The sequence below is a fragment of the Gopherus evgoodei genome, unplaced genomic scaffold, assembly GCF_007399415.2.
Source record: "Gopherus evgoodei ecotype Sinaloan lineage unplaced genomic scaffold, rGopEvg1_v1.p scaffold_319_arrow_ctg1, whole genome shotgun sequence".
Lineage (NCBI taxonomy): Eukaryota > Metazoa > Chordata > Testudines > Testudinidae > Gopherus > Gopherus evgoodei.
In genome coordinates this window covers 12,859-27,186 of record NW_022059982.1, presented here as the reverse complement: position 1 = coordinate 27,186, position 14,328 = coordinate 12,859, and the positions used below count along the sequence as shown (strand labels likewise).

At 45.5% G+C, this 14,328-nt stretch overlaps 1 protein-coding gene and 1 pseudogene across 1 annotated transcript; both read right to left on the bottom strand.

Moving 5' to 3' along the window:
* Positions 1 to 1,798: 1,798 nt before the first annotated feature.
* On the bottom strand, positions 1,799 to 2,695 carry LOC115640370 (olfactory receptor 10A7-like). The gene has a single exon (XM_030543101.1). It carries the CDS (start codon positions 2,693 to 2,695, stop codon positions 1,799 to 1,801), a length of 897 nt encoding a protein of 298 aa, XP_030398961.1.
* Positions 2,696 to 12,107: 9,412 nt separating this feature from the next.
* LOC115640369 lies at positions 12,108 to 13,046 on the bottom strand (annotated as a pseudogene).
* Between the last annotated feature and the right edge of the window lie 1,282 nt (positions 13,047 to 14,328).

Below are 14,328 nucleotides of genomic sequence, written 5' to 3'. Positions count from 1 at the left end.
CTACTTTTGAACAGGAACGGATTTCCTTGTGTATGTGTCGTGGTGCTGAATGGTCCCAGCAAGCTGCTAACAAGGCTCTGGAAATGTAGCTTTCTTCATGAGCAAGGTCTGGTCATACCAGGTCTGCATGACGATGGGGTCCCACCAGTCTGTGCTTGTGGCGCTGCTGCAGAAGCACAGGTCTACACGGGGGCATTAGTGACTCTTCCGAGAGCCATGAGCAGCATCAGCCAGTTTGAGTCTGCCAGGTCTGTATCACCTTCATCCTCCTCCAACAGGTGCCTTCTTCTGAAGGTCAGAAAATGCCCCCAAAACATCCACCAGCGAATCATGGAAGCTCTGCCCATTGCCTGAAACAGGAGTGAAAGCACACACAAGATAACAGCTTCCAACGCTGACTGTGATGGGTTGGATCACAGAAACCCCCCTGGGAACTGCGACCTGAGTGTCCAGACTACCTCTATCCCTGCTTTCCCTACCAGCTCGGGACTTCACTACCCTGTCTTGCCGAACCAGCCATTCCCTTCTGCTCCAACAAAGACTCATAGTCTGAATTATTTGCCCTAAAGCTGCAGGTTTACTTGAAAGCAGCTAATAGAAGTGTACTTGTCTTTAGTACTCATATGCAAAACTCCCAATGGGGTCTAGACCCAAATACATCCGTTTTACCCTGTATAAGCCTTATGCAGGGTAAACTCATACATTGTTCACCCTCTATAACACTGACAGAGAGATATGCACAATTGTTTGCTCCCCCGGGTATTAATACATAATATGAGTTAAGTAATAAGTAAAAAGTGATTTTATTCAATATAGAAAGTAGGATTTAAGTGGTTCCAAGTAGTAACAGATAGAACAAAGAAAAGTCACCAAGCAAAATAAAATAAAACGCTCAAATTTATGTCTAATCAAACTGAATACACCTCACCAGTTCCAGAATGCTCCGTTTTACAGACTAATCTCCTTTTAGCCTGGGTCCAGCAATCGCTCACACCCCTTGCAGTCACTGTCCTTTGTTCCAGTTTCTTTCAAGTATCCTGGGGGGCTGGAGAGGCTCTCTCTTTAGCCAGCTGAAGACCTGGCACAGACTGGTTTGACTTAGGGCTGCATAGTGGAGCCTAGATGCCTGAGCACTGGTGTGAGGCCTGAGTCAGGAAATTCTAAACCTAGTGTTAATATTCAGTGTGGACACTCAAGCCTAGGTTTACACTCACTGAGCCTATGGGTTCAAGTCCCACAGACTCTAGGCTTACATTGCAGTATAGACACACCCTTACACCCCTTCTACCCATTGCAAGATGACATGCAGCCCAACAAATGGGAAGACCAGTACAATCTTCCCAGATATAAAGTTATGGAGCTTTTGGAAATCCAGGACGTCAAGGAGAGAGAAAATATTTGAATCAGCTAATTCCACCCACAGGGATCTGAGGCCAGTGCCAAGTAGAATGTGGCATTTTCCCAACTCAGAGAGAACAGAGAAATAGATGAAACACGTATCTGAAATCTCAAATGTCAACATGTGGAGTGTAGAGTGCAAGACAGTCAGGTTTCCAATTAAGGCAGTAGCAAGTATCAGCTTTAGCCACAAATGGGAATGTCATCAACCCAAGACATAGTATGTCCTCACATTCCCCAATGCAGTGCCTATGGCATGAGCTAGGGCTCTACTAGATGTCAACTTTCTTGCTCGTTTAGCCATATAAGTTCCTTCACAGATCAGTCACTCCATCTGAATTCATTTGAGCAATATATATTAACTGATGACTTTTCTCAGGGCCTCCTTCACCTCTTTGTTTCACAGGCTGTAGATGAGGGGGTTGAGCATGGGAGTTAGGACTGTGTAGAAGACAGAGAACACTTTGTTCAGGGCTTTCAGTGTACTGGTTTTTGGTAGCAGATACACAGTCATTAGGGTCCCATAGAAAACTGTAACCACAATGAGGTGAGAGGAGCAGGTGGAAAAGGCCTTTTGCCTTCCAGTGGTGGAAGGGATTCTCAGGATAGTAGCAATGATACAAACATAGGATGTCACAGTTAATAGAAATGGGCAAGGCGTGTTTATGGAGGCAAGTATGAAACTAACCAGTGTGATCATGCTGGTGTCACTGCAGGAGAGCTTTAGCATCGGAGAAAAATCACAAAAGAAATGGTCAATTTCATTGGGGCCACAGAATATTAATTGCAACATAAACCACATTGTTATTACACAAGTTAGAAACCCACTTATCCAAGACCCTGCCGCTAACTGGAGACACAACCTGCTGTTCATCAGGGTTGCATAATGTAGGGGTTTGCATATCGCTAGATACCGATCATAAGACATCACTGCTAGGAGATAACATTCTGTAGTTATCAAACAACCAAAGCAATAAAACTGTACAAAACAGCCACTGACAGAAATGGTTCTGTCTCCAGTCAGGAGACTGGCCAGTAACCTGGGCAGGATGGTCAAGGTATAGCAGGTCTCCAAGCAGGACAAATTCCCCAGAAAGAAGTACATGGGAGTGTGAAGGTGCTGATCAGCCACAACTAGCGCAACAATGAGGATGTTCCCAGACATGGTCACAATGTAGATCACCAGGAAAACCAGGAAGAGAAGGATCTGCAGTTCAGGGAGATTCCCGAATCCCAGGAGAATGAATTCTGTAATGATCGTTTGATTGTCCTCTTCAGCTTTGTCTTTGAGGTGCATCTAGATACAAATAAAAATACTGAAACTCAGAGACAGGACTTTCAAAGGCAGAAACATCCCATCAGCTTAAGCAAATGCAGAAGGATAAGACATCCAGAGGCATTTAAGCACCCAAAGTTGCAGATAGGTGCCTAGTGGAATTTTCTAAAATACTTAGGCAACCAATGTGCCTTAAGGCCAGATTTTTAAAGTTATTTTGGTGCTGCAGCACATAGCATCACAATGCCCAAGACTAAATCTTATTTTCCCAGATGTAGGCACTGAGGACTCTACATTCTTTTGACAGCCAATGGGATTTAGACTCCTCCATGCGTAAATCCCTTTTGAAAATGGAATTTAGGCTCCTCATTCAGTTAGGCGTTGTTGCAATACTGAGCTCAGCAACCCCTAAATAGATTTAAAAATCTGGGCCTGAGGGCTTTGCTGAATCAGGATCTTAATTCAAGCTATGCAGAGCCACAAAGGATCTGCTGTTCTTCAAAGGATGCTAGCCACTGGCAAGTTTTAGCCCACACTAAAAATGGTCAGCGGCGGTAAGAGAGAGTAAAGGAATGGCTTTAACAAGAATGATCTCACAGCCTTTCCTCACATGAATAAATCTGAGGTCTAATTCTGATCTCCCAAACTGTTTTTTGCAATATTAACTTCTGCCGGAGATCCTCCCATTTTACAGCTGCCCAGGTGAGGTCAGAGCCAGGAGCTGTAAATTCTGAGTAGTCAGACAGACAGAGCCTTTGTAGTTCAATTGTTTTCCTAGTATGACACTGCATGGTCTAAGGTCCTTAATCAGCCTTCACTAAATGAGTATTCCCAAATACCCAGAACAATGGAAGTGTGCTGGTTACAGACCGAGCAACATCGTAGTATCTGAGCACCTCACAGTCCTTAATGCAGTGATACCCAACGCAGTGCCCGTGGGCACCATGGCGCTCACTGGGGCATTTATGTGCTCCTGCCTGGTGCTCAACAGGGGAAAGAAGCAGCAGCCCTGTGGTTGCTGGGGACAGAGAATTCCAGGGTTGTGGGCGCTGCTTCTCTCTTTCCCCAGGAGGCGCAGGGCTGTGCTTCGTCTGGCTCTGTGCCTGTCGGAGACAGAGAACTCCAAGGCTGCGGGTGCCGGTGCTCTCTGTCCCCGGCAAGTGCGGGGCTGCGGCTTCTCTCCAGCTTCAAGAAGAGAAGCTGCGGTCCCGCGCCTGCCAGGTACAGAGAACTGGGGGCTGCAGAGAAGCCGCAGCCCCACGTCTGCTGGGCACAGAGAACTCTGAGGCCTGTCTAGTGCTCATCAGGGGAGAGATTCCAGGGCCCCCTGCCAGGCACCTGCTTGCTCCACTGGTGGCTGGAGCTGGCTCTGTATGTGAGTATTCTTCCTGCACTGATACTGCTGTTTTCTTGTGCTTTGCAATTTATTATTTTTTTAACATTTTGCTCCAAAATAAGAGGTTCAAATAAGAGACAATGTATGTATTATTTCAGCCTAGAATGGGAAGAATATTAAATATGATGTTTTTCGTATTATTTAATGCACAAATACAAAATAAGCCTTGAAAAATTGTTGGCGCCCATCACACTCTTCTGAAAACATGATTGTGCTACTGGCCACAAAAAGGTTGGGGGCCACTGCCTTAATGGATTTATCCTCACAATACCACAGTGAGATTGGAAAAGGTTTCTGTGCCCGTTGTACAGATGGAGAACTGAGGCCCAGAGGGACAGTTTGATAAGATACTTAGTGCCTAAAAATGCAGAGCAGTGCCCAGTGGGATTTTACAATGTCCTTGATCAGCCTCAGTGCCTAACTCCCATTCAAGCCAAAGGATATTAGATGCCTAACCTGCTTAGATGCTTTTCAGCATTCCACTTGGTGCCCATCTACATCATTTGGTGCCTCAAGACCTTTAAGATCTGGCCTAAGCAATTCCCCCAAAGGGCCCCAGGCAGCCTACTGCAGAACAGAGAATTGACCCCACATGTCCAACATTCCAGGTTAGCCCCCTGCCCAGAGCTATAGCTTGCCACATTATTCAGTTTCTTGAATTACTCAATGATCTCTTATGACAGTGAGTTCCAGGAGACGACGACACATTGTGTAAAGAGAAAATTGTTTCATGTCTGAGAGCTAAAGGTGTTGTCTGTTAAGTTGATTGGGTCACTCTTGATTTGTAGGTGCACCTGATGGAGTTTCTCTGTCCAATTCATTAATCTTTAACCTCTCACATGTCCCATCTTGTTCATCTCCTCTTACAGTGAAACTCTCTGAGTCTTTTCTGAGACTTGGATATTCAAAGGGACCTAAAGAAATTAGACACTGTTGAAAAATCAAGGGGAGTTGGTCACCTGACTCCCCTGAAATTCCCAGCCCCATTAAACTCTGCCCATCCATGCATCTGCTTCTCTTCTCACTCTCTGCTCCGTTCCCAGCCCCATGCAGTAAATGGGAAAAGAAGAGATGCTCTCTCCTCTCTTCCCCCAGCTCTGAGACAGCAGATGCAGCTCAGGAGCATGCATGTCAGCACCAGCAGAGCAGGGCGTGAGCATGCTCTCCTCATGCTAATGCCTGAGACACTGAGAGCAGGACCTTGACTAGCAGTGCAGCTGGGAAACTCCGTCTGCCCAGTGCCCTTCCCCATGCACAAAGGGAATCTCCCGAGCAGGCACATACAGACTCCTCTCCCTTTCCTCTCCTCCTTGGCACCCTGAGACACACTCTACCCCAGCTGCACTCTGCTGCCCAGCTGAAGAGTGAAAGTGTCTGAGCCTGGATTTTGTGCGGCATCCCGGGTGCAACAGAACAGCTGGAACTCAGTGCTCCCAGCCACACTCTGCAGTGTTGCAGTTCAGCCCTGTTGGGGGTGGGGAAGGATGAGACCTATCAAGGGCAGAATAGGAAGTGTGGGGGAGCAGGAGATGCACAACTACGGTGTGCACCTGAGAGACAGCTCCTACCCCCATTTCAAACAGCACTAGGGCAAAATCCACTAGGGGACTTTTAGTGTGTGATAGTTGGATCCGCGTGGCCCCTTACTGCACAGCAGCCTACCGCACTGTAGATTTCCACCCCAGTTTGCCACGCACAGGCTCCTTGTGTGGGCAAACCCCAGGAAGGTTCAGATTTACCTTTAATCCTCAGCAAGAAGCGGTGACCTCTGTGTTGATGCTGAGTGGGTGTGGGGATCTGGTTTCCACTTCCATGCTGCTCCCTTCTGTCTCCTGCTCTCAGAGTCTGTCTACAGGGTGGGGTAGTGCACTCAAGAGCAATGGGATTTCTAAAGGGCACCAGCCTCCGGCACGTGAACTGGCTCGTGTAGACTCTTGATGTCGCCCACAGAAAGTTCCTTTGTGCACAACACATTGAGGCACTTTAGAATTAAGACGCCACTATTGTGCTCCATCACCCCGTATGGACAAACCCTTATTCGCTCTGCCAAGACACCTACCTTCCACTGCTGCACTGGGCCGGCTCTTGATTTCTTGCCTGATACACACACACGTGTATATTACAAGGGGCCTCCATGCCTCCTGCTCTGGAGCCTTCTAGAGTTTATAGGGGAAAGCAGCCTCACTTAGCTCAGGCAGCTCTTGGGATCTCCACTGAGGCTGCTGCTAAGGATCCCTGCTTTGAAAGTGCCCTCAGGAGGGAATTCAATGCTATGATGCTTGTTAAGACAGTGTAAACATCAAGGCCATTGACTATTGAGCCCTAGTCTCCACTACAGAGTTAGGCTGTGCAGAGGTTTTTTCCCCAATCTGAACTTTCGGGTACAGATGGTGGTGACCTGCATGGACCCTTCTAAGCTTAATTACTAGCTTAGATCTGGTACGCTGCCACCAGCCAAAATTGAGTGCTTGGTACACTTCTATTTCCCCAAAACTTTCCCTCCCTGGGCAGCCTTGAGAGACTTCACCAATTCCCTGGTGAACAAAGATCCAAACTCCCTGGATCTTAGAAACAAGGAGAAATTAACCCTTCTCCCTCCTTTCCCCCCACCAGTCCCTGGTGAGTTCAGACCCAATCCCCTTAGGTCTTAAAACAAGGAAAAAATCAATCAGGTACTTAAAAGGCAAGCTTTTAATTAAAGAAAGAAAAAAGTAAAAATTATCTCTCTAAAATCAGGATGGAAAAACGCTTACAGGGTATTCAGATTCGTATAGACTAGAGAGACCCCCCCCAGCCTTAGATTCAAAGTTACAGCAAACAGAGGTAAAAATCCTTCCAGCAAAATAGAAACTCATTTACAAGTTGAAAAAACAAACAAACATAAGACTAATCTGCCTAGCCTGGCTATACTTACAATTTTGAACATGAAAGACTGATTCAGAAAGATTTGGAGAGCCTGGATGTACATCTGGTCTGGTCCCTCTCAGTCCTGAAAGTAAACAACACCCAAAACAAAGAACACGAACAAAGGCTTCCCTCCACCGAGATTTGAAAGTATCTTGTCCCCCTATTAGTCCTTTGGTAAGGTGTCAGCCAGGTTTACTGAGCTTCTTAACCCTTTACAGGTAAAAGAGACATTAACCCTTAACTATCTGTTTATGACAGGCTTGAGTCAAGGCATTTTATGTCGACCTAACTATGGAAGCTTTTACACTTAAATTTCACTCCCGCTGATGTAACTGCCCCACTACACCATCTTAATAACTGAACCTCCACGAGCAGCGTAGAGTCAAGGTTAATATAGTTAGTATCAATGTAGACATTGCATTGCTTATGTCAAATGTTATTGGCTTTCAGGAGCTTTCCCATGATGCCCCACACTGTCAGTGCAATCGTCGTGAGTGCTGCTGGTGAGGTCAAGCACCGCCGACACAAGGAGCAAAGTGTAGACACGCTCGAGCGATGTAATTACTGCGGCGACTATCTGCTGGCGTAAGTTAGGTCGACTTAATTTTGTAGTGTAGATATGCCCTGAGTTAGAGAAGAATGAGTTCCTTAAGTTTTGGCCCATAGAAGTTATTCTTTGCTGACTGTCTGGGCTAGCTTGCCCATTCCTGGGTGAATTAACAGGTGTGTTGCATGTAAGACCTGGGAGGTAATTGTTGTGCTCTACTCAGCACTGGTGAGGCCTCAGCTGGAGTAGTGTGTCCAGTTCTGGGCACTGCACTTTAAGAGGGATGCAGAAAAATTAGACACAGACCAGAGGAGAGCAACAAAAATGATAAAGAGGTTTAGAAAACTTGACTTGTGAGGAAAAGTAGAAAGAATTTGGCGTGTTTAGTCTGGAGAAGAGAAGGTTGAGGGGGGAACGTGGTAACAGTCTTTAGAGATGTACCAGGTTGTTAAAAAATTGATAATGATCCATCGTTCTCCATGTGCACCGAGAGTAGGACAAGAAGGAAACTATAACAAAACATGCAGAGGAGTGGGAAGGAGCACTGTGGAATCAAAGAGCAACTGTGTGGCCCAGTGGAGAAGCCACTGGATTGAGATTATTCCCAGCTCTGCGACTGGCCTGTTGGATGACCATGTGCCTCAGAGTCCCATCTGTAAAATGAGGATAATGATCTCAAGCTCTTGGAGATGTGTTGATGGAAAGTACAATATAAAAACTAGGTCTTTTGATTATTACCGAGCCACAGTTGCGCATCAACTGCAAACCTAGGTGAGAACGACAGTTGTCTAAATGGCCAGTAACTCCCACCAACAAACATTGCTCCTTCTGTTTAAAACACTAGGAAATAAAATGTCACAAAAAAGTCTTTGTTAAAGCAGAGTTAAGGTGCCCAGTGATAGCTCAGGCCCTTCCCAAAGGCTGAGTTCAGCAAAACTCTGACTTCTGAGAACCAGGAAATAGAGAGAGGAGATAAATGCCCACACAACCTTAACTCTGCCCTATTTGTGAGATACCCCAAAATACTCACATCACACATTCCCACTCTACCATGTCACTGCAGTGGCCAGGTGCTTCCTGCCATGGCCCTATGTTCAAATCCTGATCCTACTCCCCTGACAGGATAGCACACTTGTAAAGTGTAACGGCCATTTCAAACCCTTTTCCAGCCTGAGTTGCTGAAGACAGAGGAGAGTATTGTCGCACTGTGGCAACACAGGCTTTTCAAGACGACCTGGCTCACTCATGCCATCCCCGATTACCGGGATAGAAGGGCTGTCAGGCTGTCTGGAGTGGCTGAAGAGCACGGGTACCAACCTCAGGGCAGACTGTTCAGAAACAGCGCACAACCCCCACATTGACTGTGAGTTCTAGACTTAGATTTCACCAACCGAGTATCAAGTGGGACCTCCTCAAGCACTACAATAGCCTTAACATGGAGTCACAGACAGTCCCCTTGGACACTCCAGTCTCTCTTAACACCCAAGTAAGCCTGCCTTTGTGATAGATGGCCACTTCCACCAAAAATCACAATAATATTCAGGGAGCTGACTCCTGGCAGGCAAAGACCTGGCTTCCCCATGCTAAGCAGAGATGTCAGTGGTTGCTGCACAATCCTGGGAAACCACAAAAAACATCATAGGGACATATAATAAAATTAAAAGATGGCAAATTCTGAACCAATAAATATCTTTTTCCACGATGTGCGATTAGTCTGTAGTCATCAAAGTGGGACTTGACATTTGCATGGCTAACAAGAATAATCAGAGTTATCATAGGCAATGATGATAATTCCTGTTACTCTAAGCAGCATATTGGGTTGTTTTTCTCTAGGCACCAGATAGAGACACAAACACTCACACACTCTCAACTATTCTGCTGCAAGAAGAAGACAATCTTGAGTAGATGCTGAGGGCATTAGGGTTCAAACCTCTCCAAATACAATGTGTATCTCCATGCGGGGGAGAGACTGTGTATTGTTACCTCTTTTTAATACGAGTGGCTAGTCACAGTTTGGAGCCGTGAGGATGTCCCAGTCAGAAGTAGAAATTGATGGAGTCTGATATTTTCTTTGATCCAGTTTCATTTATTGACAAGGAATGTACAAAGTCCGACTTCCCTGAATGCATGAGGAACCAAGATCAAGAGAAGCAGCTTCTTTGCTAACCGCCCCCCCAGTCTCATTAGCCATCTCATTCAATCTAAATGGTCACTTTTCCCAGGCTCGCACTGGGCTACTGTTTGCCTTCCTTGTTTTTTTCCCTCAGTCTCCCTCTCTCAGTTCTGTGTGTTCTCTCTTTCTCTCTTCTTTCACACACCAGCCTGTGCTCAGCCAAACCCTTCTGCCCACTCAGTCCAAATTCTTGGGCAGGTTCACACACTGTTTGTCTTAGATGGAAGAGGGGGCTTCTGATGAACTCATCCTGACATTTATGTGAATAGAAGGGGTGTCCACACATCAGTTAGAATAAGATTTTTAACTCAACCATAACAAGATTTGATCCAGGTCATAATGACATCCCTCACCTCAGGGGAGGTGCAGGCTTGATCCCCCCTACAACATCCACACAGCTATTTTTAGCATGCTAGGACAAGTCCTGCTAGCACGAGTCTACCTACCCAGCCTGGGAGGCTCACCTTCAGCTCCCGTGTAGACGACCCTCAGTGACGCAACTACTGTCACGCCTTCAATTAGTTTCTGTGTATTAATTTGAATCAGAGGCCTATGGATTAAAGTACTATTTAATGGGTAGAATTTTCAAAAGCACCAAAGTGACTTCAGAGCTTAAGTTTCCCCTTTCAGAAGGACCTAAGGATGGGGGAATCTGTGTCTCATAGAAAGTCAATGAGATTTATGCTTCTAAGTCAGCTAGACACTTTTGGAAATTTTACCCAATGTGCTTCAGGATGAAAGAAGCTAATACTTTTCAAATATGCCATGAGTAGCATTTCCTCCATGCCTATCTGCTGGTTTTGAACTTGACATTGATTTTCTTGTTGTTGTTGCTGTAGCAAAGAGGTTGCATCAACACAAATCATTCACATCATTTATTTTATTTTGATAGCCATTAATCTGTTTTGGGTCTGACGCACTGGGTCTTAGGGAATGTGTACATTGCAATGTTAGCCCAAACTCAGACTTGAGGATTTCAATCTGACAAACACACATTCAACCACCATTCTACACCTTTTGAGAAGATAATTAAGCATCCTTTTGACATGGCCTCTGATCAAGATATGGTTTCATATGCCCCGGCAAAAGGAGGTATATGGGATCCCCTAGAATAACCATGGAAACAGTAATTCCATTAATGACATTGTCATTTGGAATAGTGTTCCGGCCAGTCCATGAAGGTAGATGCCTGACTGACAGAAAACCCTGGCATCAGGAACTTTTCCAGGGCAGCCCACGTTGGCATCCATAACTTTGCCTCTGTGGTCCCCAATGGCCTGAACACCCATGGAGTAGTACCCTTTACGGTGTCTGTACTCTGGCTCCTTGTGTACATAAAATCATGGCCCCAGTGCAATTTCTGGTTATCCCAGGTCTTCATGAGGATGGGGTACCACCAGTCTGTGCTTGTGGCCCTGCTTCAGAAGCACCAGTCTACACAGGGGACATCAGAGACTCTCCCAAGACCCATGAGCAGTATCAGCCAGTTTGAGTCTGCCAGGTCTGTATCACCCTCATCCTCCTCCAATAGATGCCTTCTTCTTACAGGTCAGAAAATGCCCCTGAAATGTCCACCAGTGACTCATGAAAGCTCTGCCCATTGCCTGAAACAGGAGTGAAAGCACAAGCAAGACAAGTGCTTCAAACGTTGACTGTGATGGGTTAGATCAAAGAAACCCTTCTGGGAGCTGCGACCTGAGTGCCCAGACTACTTCTACCTCTGCTTTCTCTGACAGCTCAGGACTTCAGCATCTGTCTTGCTGAGCCAGCCATTCCCATCTGCTCCAACAAAGACCCAGGGTCTGAATTACTTGCCCCAAAGCTGCAGGTTTATGAAAGCAGCTAACAGAAGTGTGCTCGTCTTTAGCGTTCAGATGCCCAACTCCCAATGAGGTCTAAACCCAAATAAAACAGTTTAACCCTGTATAAAGCTTATGCAGAACAAACTCATACGTTGTTCACCCTCTATAACACTGATAGAGAGATATGCACACTTGTTTGCCCATCAATTATTTATACATACTCTGGGTTAATTAATAAGTATAAAGTGATTTTATTCAATACAGGATTTAAGTGGTCCCAAGTAGTAACAGACAGAAAAAACTAAGTCACCAAACAAAATAATATAAAATGAGCAAATCTATGTCTAATCCATCTGAATACAGATAAGATCCTCGCCAATTCCAGAATGTTCCCTTTTACAGACTAAACTCCTTTTAGGCAGTAGCAAATATCAGCTTTAGCCACGGATGGGAATGTCATCAACCCAAAACATAGCATGTCCTGACATTCCCCAAAGCAGTTCCCATTGGTGTGAGGTTGGAACTACTAGATGTCAAATTTCTTACTCGTTAACCCAGATAGGTTCCTTCACAGATCACTCCATCTGAATTCATTTGAGCAACATGTATTACCGGATGACTTTTCTCAGGGCCTCCTTCACCTCTTTGTTTCGCAGGCTGTAGATGAGGGGGTTGATCATGGGAGTCAGGACTGTGTAGAAGACAGAGAACACTTTGTTCAGGGCTTTTAGTGTATTGGTTTTTGGTAGCAGATACACAGTCATTAGGGTCCCATAGAAAACTGTAACCACAATGAGGTGAGAGGAGCAGGTGGAAAAGGCCTTTTGCCTCCCAGTAATGGAAGGGATTCTCAGGATAGTAGCAATGATACAAACATAGGATGTCACAGTTAATAGAAATGGGCAAGGCGTGTTTATGGAGGTGAGTATGAAACTAACCAGTGTGATCAGGCTGGTGTCACTGCAGGAGAGTTTTAGCATTGGAGAAAAATCACAAAAGAAATGGTCAATTTCACTGGGGCCACAGAATGTTAATTGTGACATAAACCACATTGTTATTACACAAGTTAGAAATCCACTTATCCAAGACCCTGCTGCTAGCTGGAGGCACAACCTGCTGTTCATCAGGGCTGCATAATGCAGGGGGTTGCATATCGCTAAATATCAATCATAAGACATCGCTGCTAGGAGATAACATTCTGTAGCTGCCAGAGAACCAAAGCAATAAAGCTGTGCAAAACAGCCACTGACAGAAATGGTTCTGTCTCCAGTCACGAGACTGACCAGTAACCTGGGCAAGATGGTGGAGGTGTAGCAGGTCTGCAAGCAGGACAAGTTCCCCAGGAAGAAGTACATGGGGGTGTGAAGGTGTTGATCAGCCACAACTAGCGCAAAGATGAGGATGTTCCCAGACATGGTCACAATGTAGATCACCAGGAAAACCAGGAAGAGAAGGATCTGCAGTTCAGGGAGATTCCCGAATCCAAGGAGGATGAATTCTGTGATGATCGTTCGATTGTCCTCTTCTGCTTGCTCTATGAGGTGCATCTAGGTACTAAGGAAAATACTAAAACTCAGAGAAGGGACTTTGAAAAGGAGAAACATTGCATCAGCTTAAGCAACTGCAGAAGGACAGATATCCAGAGGCATTTAAGCACCAAAGTTGCAGATAGGCACCTAGTGGGATTTTCAAAAGTACTTAGGCAACCAATGTGCCTTAAGCTCAGATTTTTCAAGCTATTTAGGTGCTGCAGCACACAGCATTGCAATGCCCAAGCCCAAATCTCATTTTCCCAGATTTAAGCTCTGAGAAGTCTACAGTCTATTGACAGCCAATGGGATTCAGACTCCTCCATGCCTAAATCCCTTTTGAAAATGAAATTTAAGCTCCTAAGTCAATTGAGCATTGTTGCAACACAGAGCTCTGCAACCTCTAAATAGCTTTAAAAATCTGAGCCTGAGGGCTTTGCTGAATCAGGATCTTAATTCAAGGTATGCAGAGCCACAAAGGATCTGCTGTTCCTCAAAGGATGCTAGCCACTGGCAAGTTTTAGCCCACACTAAAAATGGTCAGCGGCGGTAAGAGAGAGTAAAAGAATGGATTTAACAAGAACGATCTCACAGCCTTTCCTCACATGAATAAATCTATGAGGTCTATATCTGATCTCCCAAACTGTTTTTTGCAATATTAACTTCTGCCGGAGATCCTCCCATTTTACAGCTGCCCAGGTAAGGTCAGAGCCAGGAGCTGTAAATTCTGAGTAGTCAGACAGACAAAGCCTTTGTAGTTCAATTGTTTTCCTAGAAGGACACTGCATGGTCTAAGGTCCTTAATCAGCCTTCACTCTGTGACTATTCCCAAATACCCAAAACAATGGAAGTGTGTTGGTTACAGGCCGAGCAAAATTGTAGTATCTGAGCATCTCACAGTCCTTAATGTATTTATCCTTACAATACCACAGTGAGATTGGAAAAGGTTTCTGTGCCCATTGTACAGATGGAGAACTGAGGCCCAGAGGGACAGTTTGATAAGATACTTAGTGCCTAAAAATGCAGAGCAGTGCCCAGTGGGATTTTACAAAGTCCTTGATCAGCCTCAGTGCCTAACTCCCATTCAAGCCAAAGGATATTAGATGCCTAATCTGCTTAGATGTTTTTCAGCATTCCACTTGGTGCCCATCTACATCATTTCATGCCTCAACACCTTTAAAATCTGGTCTGAGCAATTCCCCCAAGGAGCCCCAGGGAGCCTGCTGGAGAACAGAGAATTGACCCCACATGTCCAGCATCCCAGGTATGCCCGCTATCCAAATCTATCCAGAGCTATAGC